The sequence below is a fragment of the Silene latifolia genome, chromosome 9 (genome assembly GCF_048544455.1).
Source record: "Silene latifolia isolate original U9 population chromosome 9, ASM4854445v1, whole genome shotgun sequence".
NCBI lineage: Eukaryota > Viridiplantae > Streptophyta > Magnoliopsida > Caryophyllales > Caryophyllaceae > Silene > Silene latifolia.
The window spans coordinates 17,003,419-17,029,055 of record NC_133534.1 but is presented as its reverse complement, the minus strand read 5'-3'; the positions used below and the strand labels follow the sequence as shown (position 1 = coordinate 17,029,055).

At 37.9% G+C, this 25,637-nt stretch overlaps 5 protein-coding genes across 10 annotated transcripts; 1 reads left to right on the top strand and 4 right to left on the bottom strand.

The window, feature by feature from the left end:
* Positions 1-33: 33 nt before the first annotated feature.
* Positions 34-1,756, bottom strand: LOC141599245 (cytochrome P450 89A2-like). Its single transcript, XM_074419209.1, has one exon. The coding sequence runs from the start codon at positions 1,668-1,670 to the stop codon at positions 150-152; it is 1,521 nt and encodes a 506-aa protein (XP_074275310.1). The 5' UTR covers positions 1,671-1,756; the 3' UTR covers positions 34-149.
* Positions 1,757-2,867: 1,111 nt separating this feature from the next.
* Positions 2,868-4,676, bottom strand: LOC141599244 (cytochrome P450 89A2-like). The gene has a single exon (XM_074419208.1). It carries the CDS (start codon positions 4,595-4,597, stop codon positions 3,059-3,061), a length of 1,539 nt encoding a protein of 512 aa, XP_074275309.1. The 5' UTR covers positions 4,598-4,676; the 3' UTR covers positions 2,868-3,058.
* A 391-nt stretch (positions 4,677-5,067) lies between these two features.
* Positions 5,068-9,082, top strand: LOC141599249 (glutathione reductase, chloroplastic-like). Of its 5 annotated transcripts, none has more exons than XM_074419215.1 (8): positions 5,068-5,180; positions 5,282-5,408; positions 6,173-6,237; positions 6,394-6,819; positions 6,960-7,126; positions 7,231-7,626; positions 7,953-8,189; positions 8,761-9,082. In XM_074419215.1, exons 6-7 carry the CDS (start codon positions 7,366-7,368, stop codon positions 8,112-8,114), a joined length of 423 nt encoding a protein of 140 aa, XP_074275316.1. In that variant the 5' UTR covers positions 5,068-5,180; positions 5,282-5,408; positions 6,173-6,237; positions 6,394-6,819; positions 6,960-7,126; positions 7,231-7,365; the 3' UTR covers positions 8,115-8,189; positions 8,761-9,082. The 5 variants fall into 5 exon arrangements, with proteins under 5 accessions (XP_074275316.1, XP_074275317.1, XP_074275318.1 ...); XM_074419219.1 differs by lacking the exon at positions 5,068-5,180 and having other exon boundaries at positions 5,291-5,408; positions 6,394-6,463; positions 6,765-6,819; XM_074419216.1 differs by having other exon boundaries at positions 6,960-7,626.
* A 5,074-nt stretch (positions 9,083-14,156) lies between these two features.
* Positions 14,157-17,658, bottom strand: LOC141599240 (protein GAMETE EXPRESSED 1-like). 2 transcript variants are annotated; one of them, XM_074419203.1, is made up of 7 exons: positions 17,432-17,658; positions 16,421-16,936; positions 15,616-16,203; positions 15,169-15,295; positions 14,898-15,084; positions 14,666-14,813; positions 14,157-14,545 (listed from the first exon to the last, which is right to left on the bottom strand). In XM_074419203.1, the coding sequence occupies exons 2-7, from the start codon at positions 16,882-16,884 to the stop codon at positions 14,278-14,280; spliced, it is 1,782 nt and encodes a 593-aa protein (XP_074275304.1). In that variant the 5' UTR covers positions 16,885-16,936; positions 17,432-17,658; the 3' UTR covers positions 14,157-14,277. The 2 variants fall into 2 exon arrangements, with proteins under 2 accessions (XP_074275304.1, XP_074275305.1); XM_074419204.1 differs by lacking the exon at positions 17,432-17,658 and having other exon boundaries at positions 16,421-16,949.
* A 631-nt stretch (positions 17,659-18,289) lies between these two features.
* LOC141599241 (uncharacterized) lies at positions 18,290-25,066 on the bottom strand. The gene is made up of 7 exons (XM_074419205.1): positions 24,399-25,066; positions 22,839-22,982; positions 22,330-22,402; positions 21,149-21,254; positions 20,973-21,069; positions 19,099-19,194; positions 18,290-18,620 (listed from the first exon to the last, which is right to left on the bottom strand). Exons 1-7 carry the CDS (start codon positions 25,005-25,007, stop codon positions 18,465-18,467), a joined length of 1,281 nt encoding a protein of 426 aa, XP_074275306.1. The 5' UTR covers positions 25,008-25,066; the 3' UTR covers positions 18,290-18,464.
* Positions 25,067-25,637: the final 571 nt, after the last annotated feature.

The following is a 25,637-nucleotide window of genomic DNA, read 5'->3' as shown; positions in this document are numbered from 1 at the left end:
AAGAAAAGCTCGCCGGGATTGTTTGTTAAGGTAAGGCGGTAAGCAAGCAACGCGCCAATCGTAGTTTGATATTTATATACTGTATGAGTTAAAGAAATACATGTAAATAACAGACTGACAAACGGCTGCCCGAATTTCTCTGCAGGATATCACCTGGGAGAAATTTGGGCGTGAAGCGGATTTTTCATTACAATAGTAAACTCCTGTTTCTCAGTTAAATCCACCTCTTTTCCTCGCGGCACTGTCCATTGAAACCTCAAAACCAAATTAGCGACGAAGTATTCTAAGTGAAGCAAGGCCAATCCCGAGGCTGGACATATCCGTCTTCCTGCACCAAAAGGAATCATCTTTATTTCCCTACTTCCTGTTATGTCAAATTCTTCCTGAATCACACTCCGCTTGCTCGACATAAACCTCTCCGGCCTAAACTCCATTGGGTCATCCCACATCTCGGGATCCCAACCCATGTCAGCAACTGTGAAATTTATGATTGCATTCTTGGGCACCCGGTATCCCCCCAGCTCGACCTCCTGGGTCACAGCATGTGGTAAAACAAAGTGAGCGGGGGGATGTCGTCTTAGTCCCTCTAATACGACTGCCTTAAGGTAAGGCATCTTTGACAGGTCATCTTCCCGAACTTCTTCTGCTTCTTTTCCAACCACCCCTTTGATTTCCTCGAAAAGTTTAGCCTGAATGTTCGGGTACTTGACAAGGTTGGCCATAATCCATTGCAGGGCGGTCGAGGTGGTATCAGTTCCTGCTGTAAGAAATTCAGAACAAGCTGTAACAATCTCTCCGTCATTTAACTTCCTCGACTCATTTCCATCTTCCGGCAACTCCAATTCTAGCAAAGTGTCCAAATAACAAGCGACTTTTTCCTGCAAATCTACCTGTGAATTTTTCCGTGCTGTGATGTACGGAATCAGAACCTCTTCCTGCTTTTTCCTCGAGTTAAAGAACTCATTCCAACGACTCCTGAGTATAATCCGCGTCATCCAAGGCCAGAAATTCAAGATTTGGTAGCGATTGAATGATACCAAAGGTCGGTGAACAACTTCCTCCACCTCTCTTATACCAGACTCCTCCATCCTTTTCCCAAAACACATGAACACAAGCAAACAGAACATAGAAAACCGAAAATGATCTACAACCTTAACAACACCCGACTTATTATCATCGTCTTCTTTCAGGTGGCTGAGGAGGATTTCAAGAGCCCATTTTCGTGCACTCGAAAACTCCTTGGACTTAGAAGGGTGAAGAATCTTGGAAGTCAAATTACGACGAAGTAAGCGCCAGGTAGGACCATAACCAGCAGTATTGATGTTATGCTGGTTGCTACTGAAGATTTTACTAGTAAGTGTCGGTTCAGGGCGGTCAGCGAAAATCGGTCCATGCTGAACCAACGCTTGGTGTGCCAGCGTCCGGTCCGAGATAAAGATCAGGGGACGTGAGCCCAAGTAGATAGTTACTATTGGGCCGAACCTCAAACGTAGTTTTCTCAGGGTTTGTTCCATCTCTAAAGACGATTTTCCAAGCCATAACACGGTGCTGAGTATCGGCACACTACGAGGACCCGGAGGGAGATTTGATTTGGGTTTGAAAAGGGATAAGAATGCGTTGATCAAGGCTGCTATAGAGACTGTTACTACAATCATAAACCATATTTCCATGGTTACAACTTCACAAGTATGTTTTGATGTTCTTTGTTTTTTTTTTTTTTTTTTGTTTATGGATGTTGCATTGTTTTTTAACCATACAAATTATACCTCTTTTATATAGAAAGAATATCAAAAAGCAGATGTTTTTCAGTCGTCTTCAAATTCTCATTTAAGACGGATATAGTTTAAGACAGGTCAAATATATCCATATGAGATGAAAAGACAAAAGCAAAATGCAATATAGGGAAAAGCAAAAAGATTTGTCCTAGATGCTCGTGTGGGATGATATCTGACCCGTTTAATATTAAGATGGATACCTCCGTTTAAAGGAAACCACTGACTGGGAATGAGTGGCCGAGTGATCTCTTTTAATCAGTTACTTGTACTACATGGGCATGTCATCTTTTCTGAGCTCCACAATTTAAGTGTTCATGAATAATGCATGTGATTAATTTGACATTTTGTGTTTTGTGAATACTAGGCCGTCGGCACGTTTGGATATTTCACTTTCGCGTCTTAAGATTTAGGCGAATTATTTATGTAACTAGTTTTAATTCCCGTGTAATGCATGGGATCTTTTAAAGCTAATTTTATGGTCTTGTTTTATGACAATTGTAGATGAAACGTCAATCGCCTTTTCGTACAATTATTAAAAGGATTTACTAACTCATTTATCTTCTCAATCTTTTGATTATTTAAAAGTCATATTTTGATAGTAACATGATTTGACATTGCTTAACACAAGTATAAGGGTGCGTACTTCTTACCCGCCCCCTACACTACAATTTACGGAAGCCATTAAGGAACTGGGGTAATGTTGTAATTATATAATTTGACGAATGACTGGTTTCACTTGGGTAAAATATTCCTTTTTTATTATTAGGTCGTCAAAGTGAAAGATTACTCCGAATTTCTGATACCAAAGTGAAATTTGTGAAACCTTGTAGCTTAGAGCCGCGAAAAGGGAGCGAACTTAGAGAAACCTAACTAGGCACACCCTAAGCGTATAATTGAAATTTAAAGGAGTGGGCGTTCAACTTAAATAGTTTCAATTTCAACCCGACAAGGAGTACATTACGTTTGGTGAACCTGACACTCAAGGCCAAAGTTACAGTAACAAATAACAATTCTATTCATCACTAACTGAAACCGAAACCAACCCAAAATGACCTGTGTTTCTGTGACAGGATACTAGCTCGACATGATAAATGGGTCGATTAATTATCAGTTTAATAATTATCCGAAAAATAAACATCAAATTGACATACATCTTAATTGTAACTTTGAAGAAATGTACTATTCTCCACTTAGATAAACCAAATGGTTTGTGTGTGTGTGTGGGCGCGCGCGCAAAACAGTAGTAAACCCCTGCCGAAATTTCTCAGCAGGGTAAATCCTTATCACCTGGGTGAAATATGGGCATGAAGTGGATTCTTCATTACAATAGTAAACTCCTGCTTCTCAGTTAAATCCACCTCTTTTCCTTCTTCTACTCTCCACTCAAACCTGCAAACCAAATTAGCTACAAAGTATTGCAGGTGAAGCAACGCCAATCCTGAGGCGGGACACATTCGCTTTCCTGCACCAAAAGGCATCATCTTTATTTTTCCTGTTATGTTGAATTCATCCTGTATCCCATTCCGCTGACTTGACATAAATCTCTCTGGCCTAAACTCCATCGGGTCATCCCATACTTCGGGATCCAACCCCATATCCGCCACTCTAAAATTTATGATGGCATTTTCCGGAATTCTGTATCCCCCTACCTCGGTCTCTTGGGTTACAGCGTGTGGCAAAACAAAATAAAACGGAGGATGTCGTCTTAGTCCCTCTAATACGACCGCCTTAAGATAAGGCATCTTTGACAAGTCATTTTCGAGAACTTCTTTTGCTTTTTTCCCAACCACACCCTTGATTTCGTCGAGAAGCTTAGCCTGAATGTTAGGATTCTTGACAATGTTCGCCATAATCCATTGCAGTGCTGTCGAAGTGGTGTCAGTGCCTCCAGTAAGAAATTCTGTGCAAAGCGTAACAATCTCTTTGTCACTTAATTTCCGCTTAACAATTCCATTTTCCGACAACTCCAATTCTAACAAACTATCGACATAACAAGTAGTAACTTTTTCCTGCAACTCCTGCAGTGAATGTTTCCGAGCTGTAATGCAAGGCATCAAAACCTCTTCTTGTTTCTTCCTCGAATCAATGAACTCGTTCCAACGACTCCTGAGTATAACCCGAGTCATCCAAGGCCAGAAATTGAGGATTTGGTAGCGACTGAATAACACCATAGGTCGGTACACCACTTCCTCCACCTCTCTTATACAAGACTCGACCATCTTATCCCCGAAACACATGAATACAAGCAAGCAAAACATTGCAAACCGAAAATGATCTATAACCTTAACAACACCTGATATATTATTATTATTATTAATATTATTTTCCGTATCTTGTTTCAGTTGGCTAAGGAGGATTTCAAGAGCCCATTTCCGGGCACTCGAGAACTCCTTAGACTTGGAAGGGTGAAGAATCTTTAAATTCAAATTACGACGAAGGAGGCGCCAGGTAGGACCATAACCAGCAGTAGTGATGTTATGCTGGTTGCTGCTCATGATTTTACCAGTAAGGGGTTGTTTGGGTCGGTCAGCGAAAATGGGTCCAAGCTGGATTAATGCTTGGTGGGCTAGAGTCCCATCTGAGATGAAAATCAGAGGACGCGAGCCCACGTGGATGGTGACTATGGGGCCGAACTTGGAACGTAGTTTTCTGAGGGTTTGTTCCGTTTGGAAGGATGATTTTCTGAGCCATAGTATGGTGCTGAGTATCGGCACGCTACGAGGACCCGGAGGAAGGTTTGAGTTGGGTTTGGACAGGGATATGAAAGCATTAAGCAGCGCGGCGATGGAAGCTGTCACTATGATCATAAACCATATTTCCATGGTTACAGTTTGTTTTGATGTTCTATTCCTGTCCTGTAATATTTATCTGGGAGCATTGATTTTAGGCCATACAAATACTCCTATGTGTCCTGGTCATTTGTTTACCTTTGGTTTTGGCACAAAAAACAAGGGAAAAGAGGGGGGTCAATTATTAGATGATAAGTGGACCAAATTGAATGTGCAGGATCAAATTGTCCTTCAAAAGCATTTATATTTAGAAAGGTAAACAATTGACTGAGATGCTTCAAAATAAAATAGGTAAACAATTGACCGGAAGGAGGAGTATAGAATATCACTCCTGTTAGTCTCGTATATCATTAATCATTAATCATTAATCATTAACTACTAAAATGTATGAAGTGCCCCTTTTGGTTCTCTTATGAACAGTTGGCAATAGTGATTTGTTGCATCTAGGCCACTCATTCACTTTGTTCCTCAAATCCCATCTAAGCCGCCCATTCCCTTTGTTCCTCAACTGACGCTTCTTTTTCTCAGTTTCCTCCATTTTGTTTATCTCCCTTCCTCCATAGATCATCCATCTCCTCCAATCCTCTTACTTTACTTCCTTTCTCTCTACTACCATGTCAGCCTTCCTCTCACTTTACTTCTTTTCTCTCTACTACCATGTCAGCCTTTATTTTAATTTCTAATTAATTGTTTGATCCCATATCTTAATCTTATTAGGGTTTTGTCGGCGACCGCTGTTAAGGCCGATGCGGTCAGTGGTGGCTCAAATGACGATGGTGACCAGCGAGATAGCGTCAGATTAGCTTGCCCCCATTGATGCTGATATTAGATGTTCTCTATTGAGGTAGATCATTAATTGTCAATTGAATAAATTAGGGGTTTGTTTCTTAGGTCTTAACTGCTCTCCGTTTCTATCTTTATGAGGATTAACTGGTGGGTTTGTACGAATTCATTGTCTGAGCTTTTCCTCATTGTCATTCTACTTTCCCAAATTTTGTTTATTTGTGTATTTCCCATTCTACTTTCCCATGGAAAGACACATCAAGTAGGGCTATATCCAGACACATCAACGAAAAATGGATGTGTAATACTGTAATACGGTGTGTTTGTTGCTGAGTCTATCGAGTAATTTTGATGGAGTTGTTGATTGAAATTTGAATGAATGGTTGATTTCTGCAGTTCCGAGTTTTTACTCGGTTTCTTATTGTTTATAGGGATTTATTTCACAATAATAACCGTACCTACGGAACTTGCTTCGAATTGTTATTTTGCTAAGTCGTAGGGAACTTTCAATTAACTTGATGATGTTTGAAGGTGATCGCTACTGTTTGGTATGATGTTTTGAAAATAGATTAGTGAAAGAATGAACATACTAAGTAATCTGATTTTTGTCTCGGTAGTTAATATCTTAATGATGTGATCTAAGTGTTAATGTGCAATTTATTTATATGAGGTAACTATGAGACCGTCCCATATACTTATGATTGAAATGAGAAATATCAGATATTAATGGTTGTTAGAACGAAATCAGCGTGAGACTGTCAAGAGTTGTTGCTTTTATTGGCCTATTTACTGATTATCTTACTCTATTCATCGACTTTTGTGAAGGTTGGAATTTGTGAACTTCCTTTTCATCCGATTAGCTCCGAAGTTGTCGGGGGAGTTGGTGGAACGTAAGTTTCTCTTTGCCAGTTTCACTTTTTAAGTTTTAACATAGTACTTTGATCACTTCTTGCATTTCTCTTGATAGTAATGCCACATCTATGTTTTCTTGTTATTCCAGTTAAATGTGCTTTTAAAAATGTTCTGTTCATTACTTTGTTTTCCAGATGTGTTATTCGTGGTTGTGTACCAAAAAAGATAATGGTGTATGGGGCATCCTTTGGCAGTGAACTTGAGGTAATTTTTTCATTTTCTCTCAATTTGTCTGTATGATCATGGTCTTGATGTGTCTCTCAATTTATTTATATGAGCTTTTCCTCATGGTCTTAACTGATCGGATCTTTTTGGTACACATTGAGCTCAGAGGTATGCAATTGCTTCCCAAATTTTCAATTTTTTTTTGCCTTTTGGTTTACCGATTTGAGCCCGAAGGTATGCAATTGCTTGGCCATAAATCTCTTCTACACCTTCAGTTAGTTTTGCTTTTTGAGTGCTGTGCTTGATTCTGGTAATTCTCCAACATGTTTTCGTATTACAGTTCCCTTCAATCTCTTCCACGAGTACGACTTTGCCTAATATTGGTGCTCCTAGAGGTGCGTTACATTCCTATATGTATGTTAGAGTGGTGCTAGATATTGATGTTTCTTAGGTTTATTCAAAGCAAGGATTGTATTTAGGTAAGATGGTTATTTTGTTTAATTTCGTGTTATTGGGTATGACGCCATAAATACAGAACCACACTTCTTAGGATGTCAATTGATGTCATTAGGCGGTGGTTGCTGCTGAAATTGTAGTTCTTTAAAAGACGTGTACCGAGTGTTCTACAAAATACGCAAGAGAAATCCCAGCAAACACCAAAAAGAAATCTCGTGAGCTAAACATTACAGGTACTGTCAGAAGGTACATTTCTTTTCCCGTATGAATTTCAATTGTCGGATTTATCGCATTTCAAACATCTTTTACTTTTCCCGTTATTGATTCTAGCGCTGACAATGTTACACCAGGAGACTCCCTTTTTAAGTGCAGACAAATAATCGTTGATCCCAAACGTAAACGGCGATTTTCCTCCAAAAGTTGGGGCAAAAGTGGCAGCATTAACAGGGTTGAGCCTTCAATATGAGCCAGATTTCAGGCCAAACATGACAATTATGTTCAAGGGTCTAGAGTCGCTTCAAGAGGAGCGAAAAGCTGCTGATGTGGTCGAGTATGAAGCAGCAGTGAAAGTTTACTTGATGGATGAATTAAATGAGGCGACCAACAACTTCAATCACATGTCACTGATTGCAGAAAGTTCTTATGCCTCGGTTTTCCGTGCTTTCTACAAGACTGGCCCGCCAACTGCCGTGAAGATACTATATACGAGTAATGCACAGGATTCAGATGCTGATTTTGCAGCTCAGGTATATTTTAAGACGTTAAGAAAAGAATTGTTTTGATTTCCCCATTGCATCAAAGGGTCTTTAGAGCTTTTTTCTACTGGTTTGTTGAGTTTCGGTTCTACAGGATGATAACCTTACGGAGTTATTGGGACACTATTTGGAAGAAAATAACAGAATTTTCGTTTATGACTTTGCAACAATAGGTTCTTTGCATGATGTGTTATATGGTAGTTTCACTTTCTAAGACAAAATTACAAGCCATAAGCCTAAGTCAACCTCAAATCATCTTAAGAGACATTTTTTACGAGAATTTATGTGTTCACTAAAGTCATCATTTTTCTGAACAGGGAGGAAACAAGTTTACGGCGCAGAGCCAGGACCAGATCTTACGTGGGACCTATGGTGCAGTGAAAGGTCTCAAGTACCTCCACGAGACAGCTGACCTACTCACCCACCTATTGTTCACGGCAGTGTTAGATCAAGCAATGTCCTTGTGTTCGACAGTTTAATACCAGGCAGTTACTACTCTAAATTGCAGACTTCAATTTGACAGATGCATTGTTAGGCATCACACAAGATATTGGGTATGTCCTCTTCCATATCGTCATTTCTGAAACATTAAATCTTTTGTAGAACATTCTAATGTGTAATCAGATTCAACCAAGGGCTTGTTTCACAAACGATAACTGGTGAGGGGTATGTGGGGGAGCGCGAAAGAAATGGGGCGGAGAAAAAGGGTTCGAGTAATTAAGGTCTTACATTATCAGGCATATATATAGTAGACTTACCCGAAAAGTTAATCCCTCTATGTTATCCATTTGTTTTTAATCACACGTTCTATCTCACCCTCTTCCTTGACACTCTTCCCCCACTCTTGGAAACCCCTTGCTGCTATGCACGATTATCTAACCAATGATAGCATCGTCTTAAACAAATCCTACTCGAATTGTACGTTTTCGTTAATAATTTTAATCATTTTCATCGTTTCCCTCACTTGTGTACATCAATGTTGACTTGCTAGAGAAAAGAACTCGGAATTTAAAAAAACCCGGAAATTTGATTTTACATCTAGAAGAAAGCTGAGAAGTTCATATGATTTATTTTCATTTGTAATTTGTAAATTAAAAAAATGATTCTTTGGTTTTCGCTTTTCAGATAGCCAATGGCAGGGTCGTGTGTTCAAGATGACCCTGACCTGAGATCTGACATGTCAACTGTTGCCGAGGCTCTGGAATTGTGATCTACATGACCGATGATTTGTGCTACGAGAACTTTATTACTACTATAGTTGCTAATCTTTAGGTTCAGGATTTATCATTTTAACTTGTTAATGTTAAGTAGTCCGGTTATGAGGTACATGACTTAGATATTTATGTAGGTCGATGAAGACGACATTGGCAAGAATGCTGATTTGAATCGACCATATCTATATTACTCCATTTTTTATCTGACTTCATTAGCTTGTATTGTATTTTTCTATCCTCCTTTTTTAGCTGTCTCTGGCGTGGTGTTCAGTATTGCATTTACCATTTATGTACATTACACCTTGACCATTTTGTGTGTTAAAAGTTAAAACCCAGCTCATTTCATCCGTTCAGATTACATCTTCCTACCAAGATGCGGAACACTCGAAAAATGTTGCTATGCAGTCTGTCTCAAAGAGCGAAAATAGTCATGGTTGCGGGTTGCCAGATGAGGGTATGCTATTGCTAGGGAGGCGGTATCACAATAATTCAAATCAATTGTGAGAATGTTGCTATGTAGTCTCTCACGGAGAGCGAAAGCAGTCACGATTAGTCGAGTACATGGTTGTAAAATTGGAAGCTAAATTATTTTTAGTATGCCATTTTTTTGGGGTATAATTAGCAGTTAGAGTTATAAATATTTGTTATTAAATTTTTTAGATTGTAAGACATTTTTCTATTTTTCTTACATAATAATTATTAGTTAGAGTTATAAATATTTGTTATTAAGATTTTTAGATTGTAAGACGCTTTTCTATTTTTCTTACATAATGTTACAGTTTCGAAATGTAAGATAAGTATTCTTTCTTCTGTTGTTTAGATACTTCCAATTAAGTGGCCCTCTCCTAATGTTTGAACACACCAAAGGTTATGAAAAGAAAAGATATGGAGGTTGATAAGAGAATGGGATGAGAAAGGATAAGGTGTGAAAAGAGAAAGGATGCGAACGATAGAAGTAAAAAGGAAGAGAGAGGGATGAGGAGGAGCAAGAAAAAGGGAAGATAAAGATGAATGGTTCGAGGACCATTAGGAGGAGTATCATGAGAGAAATTGGAGGAGATGATTAAATAGAACATATGTAAGATGACGACTGACGAGGAGGGATAGGGAAGAGGTATCAGATGAGGAAGAGGAATTGGAATGAGGAGGAGGACCATGAAAATGAAAAGGGGGGAGGGGTAAGACGTAAGAGAGAATGACTAGGAGTATGGGGAGAAAAGAGAGAGAAAATAATGGGAATTTAAGTGATTATAATGAAAACAAAAAAATAAGAAAACTCGACTTAAGAAAATAGAGGTTACTAAACTTATCGAACTACAGTACACAAAAAGAGGAGGGAGCGGGGAGACAAGGAAATAGAAGGGGGATAAGGAAGATGAGAAGAGGGAGGAGGATGAGGAGGAAAAATGGGAGGCGAAGTAATATGAGAGCAAGTGGAAGAGGAGGAGAAAACTCCAAAGAACCTGCGTTTGCGTAGAAAAATACGGTAACTTAACATTGTGAGTTGTAAACCTTGCGTGCTAAAATGTAATTCTTATGGAAATGCAGGTTATATTTTGTATTGTAGTTTAACAAAAAAAAAGTTCTTATTCCACGCCTGTATCTAAGAGCAGAACAGCCTATGTTGCTTACATACCTGTGATTTTGTCTACTAAGGAGCTTGTGTTTGGTTTATCTTAAATATTTTCAGTTACGAATATAGGGTGAATTTTATGTTAAATCTTACTTCCTCCATTTCAATCATTTCTATACATTTTTTTTGAATGTATGTGAGTTATATTTTAATTAATATATACAATTGATTGGAATTGAGGAAGTATTATCTTAGCAAAATGTATCGTCTCTAGGAACTACTATGCTACATAATATGCTAAATAGACGTTTGTATACGTAACGTGCTTATCCGGCAACTGCATTACAAATTGATTACAATCTAGGCGGGAAATGTCCTGAAATTTGAAGGGAAAATTACTGAAACATGGAGGGAAAATAGCCGAAATCGGCGGGAAATTGTGTGATATTTGGAGGGAAATGTGATAAATAATTACACTTCTTATTAGGTGTAATTATTTATCAAAATGCTTGACAATTAAGTACACACCATGATATTTTATATACATTTATCGGAATTATATACGTGTAATAAGCAATCATTCACATTAAATTAATCAGAGTTGAACGGTAACGTAAACCAATTGAATACCGCGCCCGTTAGGGTGCGGACCACCAACTAGTAGAGATAAGAAATTAGACTTTGAGATTGTACAAAGACTAGATGAAAGGCTTGTCTTGGTGTCTTGCCACCAAACGGGTTATTTCGGTCAGATCATTTATTTGGAGTGTAAAAAATTTCAGGCTAGGTCGAGGAGTTATTATTAGGTCACTTGGGGTCAGGTTACGGGACAATCCAAGTCGGGATCATTCACGTATGATCAATTGAAGTACGTGTTGTATCATTTCGGGTTCAGGTCACTTTGGTTGACTTGTTCAAGTTTGAGTCGAATCATTTTGGATATGGTTATTTTAAGATTTTTGTCAATTAACTTGTTATGTAGATTAGTAAATTTGATTTTTAATTTGTTATTTTAAGTTAAGAACTCATTTTTGAATAGTGTTGTTTTGGCAGATTGTACTAAATTGAAAAAAAAAATGTCCAAAATTACAAAAGTTTAAAAATATCGAGTTATCGATTCTATAAGCTGCTTTGTAGTACAAGTGTACAACTCTCAAAATTAATGCGTTTTTAGCTCTTGAATGTTCAATTCAACGATGAATACTTTATAACGTACCTCCCAAGGGAAATCCCGAATTGAATCATCCCAAATTGTCAGATTAGTGTGAGCTTATCCATGAGGTTAGCCGGTTATGCATTTTTCGAATAGGAATTCATTTTTTTAAAGATCCTAGCTTTCGTGCTTCGGTGGATTTTTAAGATCAAATTTTTATGTATCGGATTATATTTATTTGATTATATATAAGGAGTTTTATAGTGCAATTTTGCAAATTAATCTAAGCTAGAGTTTCCAATTTAGAGATGGCAATTCGGGCCGAGCTAAGGCGGGCGGTATGCACACGGCACATATGAACAGTACTGACGGCACGGACGGGTTGGAGGCGGGTTGCGGCTGCGTTTTTTGGGAATTCTCGCGCCTAGGCACGACACGACCCAAGCACGGAGGGTCCAACACGAACCAGGCACGGCGGGCCTGACACGGCATGGCCCGGGATTTGGCCAGTTTCTTAATTATTTAATTACATTCCTTTTTTTTAATATCGTTTCTTAATTATTTAATTAAATAAAGTTCATTAAAAATACAAGTAATCAACTAATCGAGACATTAAGTACATTAATATTTAATAAAATATATATTTAAATCATTAATATTCATTATTTATATAAAAAAGTATTTAGAAAAAAAATTACTAAGACTATTGGGCCTGCCCACGGGTCAGACAAGATTAGCCCATGGGCCAGGCACGACCCGAGCACGAAACTGGGTGTGCCAGAAGCGGGCCGCGGCAGGGGTTGGGGTGAGTGGGGCAGGCACGGCACGACACGGTCAGCCCAATATTCGTGCCTGGGCCGGGCCATTTTTGGGGAAAGGCACGATGGGCCGGCACACGGGCTAGCCCAGCACGGCCAATGCCACCTCTATTCCCATTGCCAACTATTGCAATTAATGGATTGAAAATTACATTTATTTTACGAACTGGTCTTACTAAAGCTTCTTTATAGAACTATAACTCATTCACAAAGTTCAAAGTTGCCCGTTAGCTTCAAAGTTAGTTTTATTACTTTGTAAATAACTCAATTTTCATACAAAGTTGTTGAATTCAAATATTAAAATTAGGTCAACGTGTACAAAAAACAGAGTAACTTTTTATAAATACACAAAAAGTGCGATCTTTTTTCTCAACTATCGCCCAAACGTCTTTATATCAAATTAATTAAATTGCCACTAATCTGAACGGGCCTAAATGGATAAACTTGCCAAAAAAACAATAATAGATTATAGATGGAGTATATAATGCATTTTTTTTTAAAAAAAAAAAAAGAAAAAAGAAAAAACTCGTTTTTACCTAAAATCATGTCCGCGCCAGCGCCAATTCATGTTCACACCCATAGAATTCAAAAAAAAAAGAGTCGGTTAAACAATTTACCTTTGGTTATAAATAATAACCACCAATTTACAGCCAACAAACGCAAATATTATTTCATCATCTCTTACAATCAGAATTAAAAAAATTCAACTAAAATCATGGTTTGTAAAAACATGAAAAATTACTTGAACAGAAAAGCAACAATCTTCAAATCGGCTGAACAACTTTCTAAGCTTTGCGACGTTCCGGTTTTGTTAATCGTATACGGTCCTGAATTGCCTAATAAACCTCAAGTATGGTGTTCTGAGTCTGATTGCGGTAGTGTGATCGATAAGTATTATGGGAAGAAGCGGAAAAGGGAGGTTCTTAAACCCGGTAACAGCAGCAAGGTGAGAAAGGTGGGAGACGATCTTGGGAAGTTGAGTTTGGAGGAGTTGAAGTACTTGAATGAGGTTTTGGCGGGAAAAATTGAATGTGTGAAAGAAAGGATTGATGGGTTGAATTCGTTCGAAAGTCGGGATTTTGAGAGTGGGTTGACATTGACCGAGTTGGGTGATTATGGAACTTGTAATAAGTTGACTGATTGTGGTGAAGTTAAAGTGAGTGGTAATTCGTTTGAAAGTCGGGATTTTGAGGGTGGGTTGACATTGAGCGAGTTGGGTGATTACGGAACTTGTAATAAGTTGAATGATATGAATGTTGATTCATCTTTCAATGATTTGGGTGATTACTGTTTTGATGAGGTGTTTAATCCGATGCAAGCGATATATCCATCTTATAATTCTAATTTGGACGATATGGAGTTCGTTGGGGATGATTTGGAGTCGATGAATGGACTATTGACAGCTGATGATTGTGCTTTTGTGTCGGAATTGCTGGACTGTAACTATTGCTGAGAATCGAGTAAAGATCAGTATATCTGTATATGGATCTGTCATCTGTGATTGAACTGGTTTCTGTAATGGGCTAAGTTAACCCGATTTTGTAGTAGATTTGGAGTATATGGTTGATTTGTAATGATCAGTATTTAGTGTTTAACATCTTCAGTTTATTATTTTTTACTCAGTAGTTAATAAAACTTCTATTCTTTATACATGTTGTTTATGTTCAGTTTCAGTTTATATACCTCTATTTCGTGTTGCAGACATCGAATCTAGATAGATGGCGAAACAATTTTGAAAAACCGTACAGATATGGGATTATGTGACCCCTGAAAAAGCAACAGAATTTAAATGTTCTTTACTGTCAGTCGATTAAGTGGTTAAATCATGATTTACAATGCATTTCTAATTTCTGCAAGCTTAGTACAGGCAAACAGATATCTGCATCATGGTTTCAAGCGATGATTGCGATGTCTGAGATTATATGTTCGTTGAGTACTAGTGACAATAGAGTTCTCATCAGGTGGTAGTAATAGATAATCAGGGTCTTCATTCATGCTTATATCTTCTGGCAGCGCGGTCTTCATCCATGAAACCCAATCCACTTCACTTTCTAAACTCTCTTCGTCTGACGAATAATCTTTTACCTTTTCAATCTTGTTTACCTTGTCTATCAAACTCGCTAGCATTTTGTGGTTCAGTACTTCATAATCCCTGCATATCACAGTTTATTGTTAAATTATCGGAAATGAAACATTTCTATAATCCTTACATATCGGCTTTCTTGTTTTTTATTTTAAAAAGACGCGTTCCAAATCACTGTGTCCTGAATACCTGTATGTAATGAAAGAGTAACAAAGTTGAAGAACAGCATAAGCACCAAGAAGCGACTTGATTATCGTTGTAAGCCGAGTTTTCTGCTCAACTTGAGTACTTGTGAATTGCAGTATCCCACACTCCAATGCAAATGCAAGGCATAATCCTACAAATATCATTAAGATTGCACTAACCATCGTATTATAAAGTATAAACTGAATGAAGCGGATTCTAAGAGCGAAAACCATACCTAAATAAAGCCTACATCTCACTGAGTAGGTCTGTTTGGTGCTAGTAAACATGTAGATAACGAGGATTAAGAGGGAGTAAACAAGGAAAGCTTTCAGAAGTCTCGACTCCAGTAGTATGGCATTGTGTAGAGCAAAGAGTTTGTCTATGGCAGTGAACATAGTTGCTTGTTTCGACTCAAAAGCTTCCTGTTAGATATGAGTACAGTTAATATGTGACGGTACATTCTACCTTGTAATTAGGCAAATATATGAAAGAGGGTGATTGATTACCTGAGCTTCCAACATTGATTTCGAATTACTAGCCAAACGATCATGAGCCTGTAAAATTTGTTCCTGTTGCTTCATGAGCTCTTGATGTTGACCTTGCGCAAATCCGATTATCTGCTGAAGTGTAACCCTGGCAGTAGATAAACCGTCAGCAACAACAACAACAATAAAGCCTTAGTCTCAAAGTTAGGGCATATCAGTCCACCACCAGAGCAGACCAAAATACTAAATGTGATGGGACAGAAAACCAGACCTAAAAAAGTTTGGTTTTGGACTAAGCTGAATATTCCGATCCAGGTTTCAGATTTAGGTACCCGCAAAAATTAGGACAGAGGACCGGACAAATAAACCGTCCAGTTTTCATGCCAGACCGAAATGAGCTCAACTTTACCAAGGAAAGAAAAAAAGAAAGAAAGAAGGGAGTAATGCAGATTGTTTGTACTCAGTTACCTGCTCTCTTGAAGAGCTTCAGACTGGAAATTAGTAAGAGAACGAAGACCGTCAAGGGCTTTAGTTTGGGTTGCAAGAAGTTCTTGTTGATTTTGTACTGTAATGCCAGCCATACCGACAATTTCATCAGCTTTGCCTTGAAGATTCTGCATCTTTGAACTTAAAGCCTCTCCATATCTATTAACCTTTTCCTGAACATCAGCTGCCTTAAGTCGTAATACGTCAATTTCTTGCCTTAGACTGTAATAAGATTCTTCGACCTTTGCCATGTTTTCCTCCATTTTCTCCCTCATTAACCCTTGTTCTTCTATCAACTCAACTTGAGAAGTGGCAATATTGTTTGCTTGCTCGTTTAACTCTTTCGACTGATCTATAACAATACCTATGTTACTAACCATGTTCTTCAAATCTTCTCCCACTTTTCGGGTTTGTGTATCAATTGACATTAGTGATTCTTGTATATGGTTGGAGTTGTGAAGAAGATTATCGGATTTTGCTTCAATGGTCTCTAATTTTTCTTCTGTCGACAATGCTGAGTCTTTTAAATCATTCACCAAACTCTCTACTTGAAGCTTGAAAGCCTTGGACCTGCAATAAACCACCCGGTTTTGACCAGTTGATAGATTAGACCACCAGTTGTACGCAATTTTGAAATAATTTTTGGTTATATGATAGTTTACGTCACCAAAGTGGATAATGTCTCCACTGTCCGACACCAAAGTGAATTAACTGAAACGCTGCAGCATAGAAAAGCGGAAAATTTCATCGACACAATGTTCAGAAAATGCATCAGAAATGTACTTACTGTAACTGATGACAGAGAGAATTAGTCTGAAGGTAGAATTCCAAGTAAGTCTTATGTTCATGATTGTTCAAATTCCGGAGACAATCAACCATGGGACTGTTCGCCTTACACGATGGAAAAGGATTTCGGCCTGTATCCTTCTGAAAACAATCGCTAAGAAGCCAAGCAAGTCTACTTCTCTTTTCCTCTGCTGCAAAAATCTCTGAGCACGAGATAAACAAATTCTGATACGCGTTAAACCAGCAAAGATTTGTACCTCCCAACTTTCTCTTTGCGTCTTCAAGTAACTCAACTGATTTGGGATCGTTCAAGCCATCCACAGAGAACTCAGCGACTAATCCATTGGAGATTGGATGATTCGGATCTTTATTATTTGAAGAAGAAAACCAGCCACCCCATGAGCATCCTTTTAGTGGAAATCCTAGAAATGTTAATAGAAACAGAACAAGGATATGATTTCCCATGTTCTAGGTTTTGAACCGAGGATCAAGTTTCGGATTTCTGTGAAAGTTTACCCTGCATTTTGCAAGACGGAAAACTGTGATCAGAAGTTTCCGTCGCAATTCTTCTGCGACAGTAATTGCAGATATATTCTTACCAAATGTGTATTTCTAATTGTAACAATAATACTTAAATAGTTCATGTTTTCGGTGTTTTTAGTGTAAGAAGAGCGCAAGGTCGTTAAGGGAAGACTTCTGCCTTAATGTAAAAGCCGAGACTTTTAGGCGTGTTTTGTATGGCGGGAATGCTTACAACCTGCATTATATGATTCTGTCCAACCCAATTCAAAAGCGAACATAAACTATTTACGTAAATATTGGAAATTAAACTTTCGGAAATGTATCATGAAGTCATCAACCTGTTAAAATCATTCAAATTCAACATTACATTATTATTAAGGATAATAAGGTCAAATAAAAGAAACATGCGACAAATCTATGTTACTCAAACTCGGTCTAAGAACCACGCAATGCATAGACAAGATGGTGATATATAGAAGAATGTCCGTACCTTGGGTTTTCGTCAAAAGTTAAAGAAAAGGAAGATGAATGACGGAATGGCTCTTGGTTTATAATCAAGGAATTATGAAGAGGCGCCAAATTTGGGCAGAGAAAGAGTAAGACACAAGATTCCTTTGAATACCAAAAATCCATTGCCAACTTCTCAACTTTCCTTTAATTGACCCTCGTATCGTTTCATCTCTTTTATGGTAACCTGTTTCTTTTTTGTCTCTACGTAAATATTTCTCCTTTTTTTTTAAATAAATAGAGGAGACATTTTTTTGCCACTAATTTTGGCATTTCTAACATTATGTGATCATGACTACTCCCTCCGTCCCGATCATTTGTTTACCTTTGGTTTTGACACAAAGAACGAGGAAAGAACCAATCATTTGATGACAAGGGGATTTAATTGAGTGTGGAGAATCAAATTTTATAGGATCAAATTGAAATAGGTAAACAAATGACCGGGACAGAGGGAGTACATTTTTGGTTCCGGAAAAAAGTCAAAGTCAGAAAACAATAAACAGTTAAACACAAAACTAAAAAATCAAACACATGACTTAAGAAATATTATAAAATGACCGAGTGCAGATAATTACACGATCACCCCAATCAATGTCATTGACAAACCTTTTTTTTTTTTCATGGCTGAATGTACAACGTAATACACCTGATGTACCCAAAAAATTCTCAATGTTTACAGTCGAAAACATGGAATTGTTCACAATCCATTTTGTTTACACAAATAATTATCATCAGTATTCCTCCAGCAAGTTTATAATTTTGTCCCAGTTCGAAATGATGAGTATTCATCCTTGTGTTACGGAGACAGAAGGTAACTAACGAAAAAGCATACACAGCAAAATAGAATGACGGCATAATATTATTAACTTATTATGTACATAATGTTTGAAAGTCGGATGGTCATATACTCGTATTCCTTGAGATCCTTCTCTAAGCGACCTTTTGTTTGTGTTACACTGTTGCACATGAAATTACATTGGGACTATACCTGTATAATTAGATTTAAGAGTATACGACTATCCTGTTTCCGCGCAAGAGATGTGGGATTTATCTTCATGAACTACTGAATTAGCAGGGTTGTTCTTAGCCCAAGTAGCAGCATCCGAGTAACCATACTCAAAGAGCTTGTCGAGCATAGAGTCCTCGGCTGGCTCGAGTGCCCAACTAAGAAGCTACAAACAATTACCATTTATATAATCAGTTAGTTCTCCTTCCTCTGATTTTGTCCTTGCACCAAAACATTTTATGCATATTTTTCAGAACTCCTTGGACCTAAAATTACATGCATAATTTCCAGAACACAAAATCTACCTTGCTCCCCATCCCTAAATCTATTGTAATAAGTCAAGTTCAGTAAGAAAACGTCTCATTAACGTAGCAAAGGGTTGTGTGTAATTCTACATCTGATAATTGTATAGCGGGACAGTGGCATGCTGGAAGATGGGTGTAGTTTAGTTTAAAAATAGAATCCAAAGAGTCCTATGAGTGACAGAATTTGAAGACCTACAATTAAATATATTCGTGAAAATCGACTCAAAAAAAAATCATGAAATAGTAGGGAAACATTGAAGTCTTTCATACAAAGTGCCCAACTGCCGAAGCTTATATCTTAACAGAGTTAACACTGAAAGTCTACACAAAGAAATTTACCTGACGATTCGTAAGCTTAGTATCAGGGTTACAGTCTGGACTTATTCCAATGCCCTGGATTCGTAAACTACTGAGAGGGAACGCACAGACACGGACCTGTTATAAAATAGCATCAGTTTTACTTCACCTCATCAAAGCTCTTTGTCCAACTCAATAGTCAATTTGCACAGGAAACAATTTACCATAGAGGTAAAACCTATGTTACTCCGACACTTCACTCAACTGCCGTGTCGAGTGTCCGACACCTACCTGTCCGACACCGACACGACACTTCATTTTAGACCAAAAAACTGAAAATTTCTCACAAAATAGCCGTATCCGACACTTGACACGTGTCAGACACGACACCCGTGTCGGAGAGTCGGGGTAACACAGGCCGTAAAACAATAAAAAACCATCATTTTGTTCATCTTTAAGAAGGGGAATAGGTGCTAATGCGACAATATTATATCAATACTCATGGATGGGTATATAACTATATGTCTATATGGTATATCCTATAAAGGCTGAAAGGACATAAGAATTAGAGCTCCATGCATCCAGAAGAGGCAATCATGGCTTTGAATACATTTTGTCTCATTCAGCAGGTAACCTGCTTTACCTAAATGCCATACAATGGGTTTTTTAACTAGGCAAAGTATACAGAAATATATAGGCCTCCAGAAGAACAAGCCATGAATTGCATGCCCAGTTACATGGTCAGTGCCTGTTGGTCATCATCTAAGTTTCATCTAATTAAAGGCCTCCAAGGCTGAACTTAATGAAATTTTAACATAAGTTGTAATAACAGAGAAGCCCTCAGGCCTCAGCTTTGTCAGTCATAAAAAAAGCATGTTGATACAAATTACTAGTGCTGATAATTAAGAAAAGCAAAGGCGGTTGGTTTCATGTGGCCAGAGTTCTGAATTACTAAAGATTGATGACGAATAGCATGGCATTTAGATACCTAAAACTAAAGCAATCCATAGCCTGTATAAGGACATCTTTCTTCCCTGAAGAACTATGTAATTTATTTGGAGGTATCCGGAGAGGGATGAAGAGAGCATTTGTTTTTCATATCTCGGCCCATGGTAAATAAATTCTCTATCTACACAATGTTTGACAATGATCATATCTTGAGCATTCAATCTACTTTCCCTCTCTAGCTCTATTCCCCATCACTACACAAAACTCGGACATGAGATAACTTCCTATCACAAGAATAACCAGCCAACTATTCAACCTGTGTAAGTACTCGTTGGAAGTAGTAGTAGACGATGAATTTTAAGTTTCTGAGACATGGGAAGTTGTAAGAAGATGTAAGAATAATCGCCGAAATCCCCACATACCATTGGGAGAGACAGGGCCCAAGGTAAGTAAATACCCTTTTCTGTGAACTGGCACTTAGAAAAATTCAATCCAGGTGTTTTGTCAAGCAAACTTATTACTTATGCACTTAAACAGTAACCAAAACACCACTGAGAGATCAATGATTGAAATCGGAATAAAATTAGTATAAGACAGCAGCCATTAACTAATATAGCTATCATCATTTTCAATTTTAACTCCGCATCTCCCATCTTCAATTCTGAGAATTTCAAATTGGGAAGCCATTGAGCTATTAACTCCATTATGTACCCCTGAACACAGAAGCTACTCACTCATAACTCCCCAGAACCAGACCCAGATATACTGCTCAATTTACAGCAATAAGAAAATCCAAACTAAATGCTCCCTAGCATTTTTTTGTCAATTAAGATTCTTTCTGCATTATGATCTCTGAACATTATCTCCCTGCTCTTATTGACAACAGACAGTTCCAAATACAACAGGAATGAGACCACATCAAACAAGCACAGCCTATATAATACCTAACAAAAACTCAAATAACATACCGTCTCAGATGCAGATGTTGGTGGCATGAACAGCGTCAAACCTCCATCTATGCAAAGCTTGTCTCTAAACATCGTCGCAGGTCTTGGAGCAAGATAACTGAAAACATGTCTTCACTCGTTACAGCGTTTGATTTAAATAAATACAGGTAGCGGAAGCAATGTGATGAGCTACTTACCCAGGAATAAATGAAGAAGTAAATAAAGCATTGATAAGATCTTCTTTGGAGTCGAACTGATCTACTAGCAACCCCCTTGGTCTCCACACAATCTGTGTTACCGCAACTGCCACACAGACATCAACCAGCTCATACACCAATATACGTGAATGACCAGAATGTAACATGCCGGTTTCAGTGAATTATTAAGAGGGATTATACATCAAACAATCTAAAGCCTAATGCAACCCAGCATAACCAAAATACAATGATCAATTCATGTCTGAAGTCTGAACCATAAGGAATATAGGATCCCATTTACTGAATTAAGGAGAGAAAGGAAGCACTTATAAGCCACATCCTTATTTTCAAAAGACAATATATCAACATATTGCATGTACAGCACCGTATTAGACTAGCATAGAGTTTTAAACATTGGCAAACCACTGTGAAACCACTTTGTTCAGGTGAATATATTTACCCAAAAAATATGGATGAATTGTTTAAGAAAATCGTAAGTAATCAGAAAGAAGTGAACCTTAAACGAGATTTCCTGCTAATGGCAACAGCAAAACATCAGTAACAAAGGGATACATCATTGGACAGGCCGAAAAGGAGAAGTCAGCAATTTAACATCAGAGCTCAACTCATATGATTCATGATTGAGAAACACGCAAAAGGAAGAATATCCTGATTTCAAGTACCACCTAAGAGTCTAAGACATCAATATGTGCTTTGACATACTATCAAATTTGTATTCTGTTGTGAACCACTCTGAATTTCTTGTTCATCAATAAGTATGAGCTACAAACAGATTAAACTTTCCTTGAAAGTCTCCATTAACTTTCCCCTCGTCATATTCAAATTTATGGAAAAAAAAAAGAATAATTCAGCCATACAATATATAGATAAATCTCCAACCAAGGTGACTACTTAGCTATCATATTATACATTGGAGAATAATATTAATACACACCGAATAAATGTCACAAAATTTGTGGTTTGCTCTGACACGGAATACGAGTTTGGGAACATAATTCGCCACCCTTGGTGTGAAGATGGCGTTAGGTGTTTGACAATATAAGTTCCGAAACAATTCATGGGAAATGGCTAATGAATCCTACACTGACTGAACAATCAAAAGCAAAGGAACGGGATAAAGAGAATTTCAAAGAATAAATGTTAGCGGCCCACAATCTTACCCCTTACTCGCCCATTGCACCTAGTGTGAATATCATCTGGTAGGACCTCGACAAGAACATCTCTAAGAATAGCCTGTATTTCCAAATAGAAAAGAATATTCTCAAAAAGAATATTGTACGGAAGAAGACATCAATTGTAAAAGAGAATTCCAACTTGCTAATATCCAAACATCAAAACCTGTTGTAACCTTCCCTTGAAATAACGAGACATGAAAATTTGCCATATAAAAATTTAAAAGTTGTATTAACACAATAAAGGGTAACCTGGTTCTAACCAAGGAATAAATTTCAAAAACAATTATTTCATGGACCAATATCTCTTCTCAGCAAACACAATCTTGACAAAGGTTTGATAGCTCAAGTAATTTGATATCGATATCACACTATTTTCTCTCATGTCCTGTTCTATTTTTGGTTGTTGCGGCAAACTGACTGCGCTTATATACCATACAAAACCCAGGCTATTCTCAAATAGTTTACATCATTCATAACTCGGAAAAAGCACATACCCCAAGTCGGAAGGCAGTTCCTCTCAGACGGCAATCATCAGCCAAACGTTTAGTGGCTTCTAAAGCAAACTCCATGGTTCTTCCAGAAGCAATTACTGCACAAACAATGGCACCAGCTGAGGAACCGGCTAATGGTGTGGTTTCCTGTGCTAAGCAATTGAATAGCAAAAGAATCTGGTTACTAAAAGAAGACACAAGTAGAGGATCATTTAGTTCGAAATATATAGTTATTGTCTGATTAAGACAGATTGGAGAAAGAAGAGGAAATTCCTTGTTATGACACCACTAAGAAGCATAACATAAGAGGCCAAAGCATCTCTTATCACAAGCTTAATACCCATAACCCTGTCACTCTTACTTGAAGCCTCCAATATGTATGAACGAATTCTTTACCAAGATGATACTCACTCCATCCCGACCTATTGTGACTTTCACTAGTATTGAAGCTTCTAAGCCCAATAATCTATTACCCTTGTTCAGTGGCGAGATTTTTCTAGGGTCCTAATAAAATAAAGTTTTTTGGGTCGAATAAAATCAAGTTTTTTATGAATAGTATTCTATAAAACTTGTATTTTGTATCTTTTTCTAGCATAAGAATTGGTTAAAATACACAACAACAAAAACCGGTGTCTCGTGGCCCCATGTGGCACTACATGGATCCGACAACTGGCCTTGCTTTTATCCCAACCCAATTAGTCACTTATATAAGTGAATCCTCCTTTTCATAACTCCCCCACATCCGCTAATCTCCCTGTCAAAGAGTCAACGTTTAAGTTCCAAAAATGCATCCTACAACCCTTACTATGCAATCTCTATATTATTAGCTTCTGTTTGCCACACTAGTTCTAGCTTTTACTCATTTGCATGTAAGTCCTCTTTAAAATACTAACAAAGGTGCAGTAGTCAATCACTCCGCAATCATTGAACTCTATGAAATCCGCAATTATACGCCTATATCACACACTCTCTCAAACAACAATTTAAGCTATAATACAAACTTGTTAAATGTCTATTAGATAACATCTCTAAGACAATTAAAGCTAACCCAAAGGCCAAACCTTTATTTATCAATATCGGTTCATAAACCTCTGACAAGTTTACAACTACAAACCAACCAATAGCAATGGATGTTTCATGAAATTACGACATTGTTTCATTATTTCATTTCTTACAGATTTGTTTTCAATTTTACACAATATTTCGACAGTAATGTACGGCATTTTACTAAATTCGTCTTCTAATATAATCCACAAACCGGCATTCCTCAATCAACAGCCATACGCATCAGCGCATGTCATAAACCATACTACTCCCTCCGCCTCAATCACATGTTTAACTTTGATTAAAATGCTCCTCACAACCAATATTTAGACAGGTAAACAATTGATTGCAAGGAACGTATTAACTCCAAAAAGAGCTATCAAAATCAAATAAAAAAAGAAGAACATTTTCACGAACAATCACATACTTCCTCCAATCGGTCCATTTCACTACATTTACCAAAACACGCGATTGAAAATTTGAATAATTTAGCGAAAATAAAGTAGCAAGAGCAAAAACCTTGATGTATCCATTCTCGATGAGAAACTGAGCGACGCCAAGATGATAAGGAAACAACAAACCAGCAGCAGAGAAGCTAAAACCCGGACTTGTAACCGTCTTACGCCGATTTTCAGCCTCAACATCCTTAACTCTCTGCTCCCACAACACCGCCGGCTCAACCGAATCCTCAATCACCGCCGCAATTCTCTCTCCGTCTTCTTTCTCGTCCTCTGGTGGCATCGCCTCAGTATTAGGTTTTCTTCCGCCGGTTAAGCCGGAATAAATACCGAGAAAGAACTCACCGGTGACAACAGCGAAGGAGCGCTTTTCCTCGGCGGCGTCAACATCGGATTGAGAAATCGGCGGCGGCAGTGGCGGCGGAAGAGGAGGTGGAGGTTGTTTGGAGGAGAAGTGGATAGGAGGGAGTTTGAAGGTGCGACAATGATGGCGGCGGTGAAGGAGGAGAAGAGAGAGGGAAGAATTAGGGTTAGGGTTAGGGTTGAGGAAGGAGGAAAGAGAGAGGTGAGATGGAAGTGGAGAAGGAGCAGACATGGCGGAACGAAGAAAAGGGAGAAGTGGAAAGAGTGTTGATTTGGTAAGACGGAGAAGTGTGGTTGTGGTGTGCATTTTTTTGTAGTACAGTGAGGATTTGGGGTTTGTTAGGATTTTGGTAACTGTATTTACGGGTGGTGGACTGGTGGTTATACTTGCGCATCATCCCTGAGTTGTTGGGTGGACTGTCCAACTACGGTCGCTGACACAAATTCTCAATTAAGACCGCATTATTCATCTTAACCTTGACAAATAATATACTCCGTATAGGACAAATACTCTATATTGTTTTTTTATGCATTTTTATATACACAAGTGATATATACTTGACTTTTCTTAAGTTTAAGACGGATAATGTCGTCTTTAGGAAGACTTACTAAGTCGGAGAAGTGGTGAGCCATGACAGCATATTTTCTCACTAATTTAAATATTTTATTTAAATTGAAGAGATTTTAGTCTGTTGGTTAAGATGAATATATCTTGAAAATAAGTTACGGGTTCGAAGATGTGGTCCATCTAAGACAACATTGTAGGCTTGTAGCGAAATCATTTAGGGGGGAACATGGGATTATAGGCTATGGGCTATTAGGCACTCTTTGGTACTGTGTTATTATTAACAGAAGTAGATTGATTTATAAATGACGAATTGGATTGACAAGTGCGACTAATATATATTTCATTTAGCGGTAATTTAAGTGTTTGACA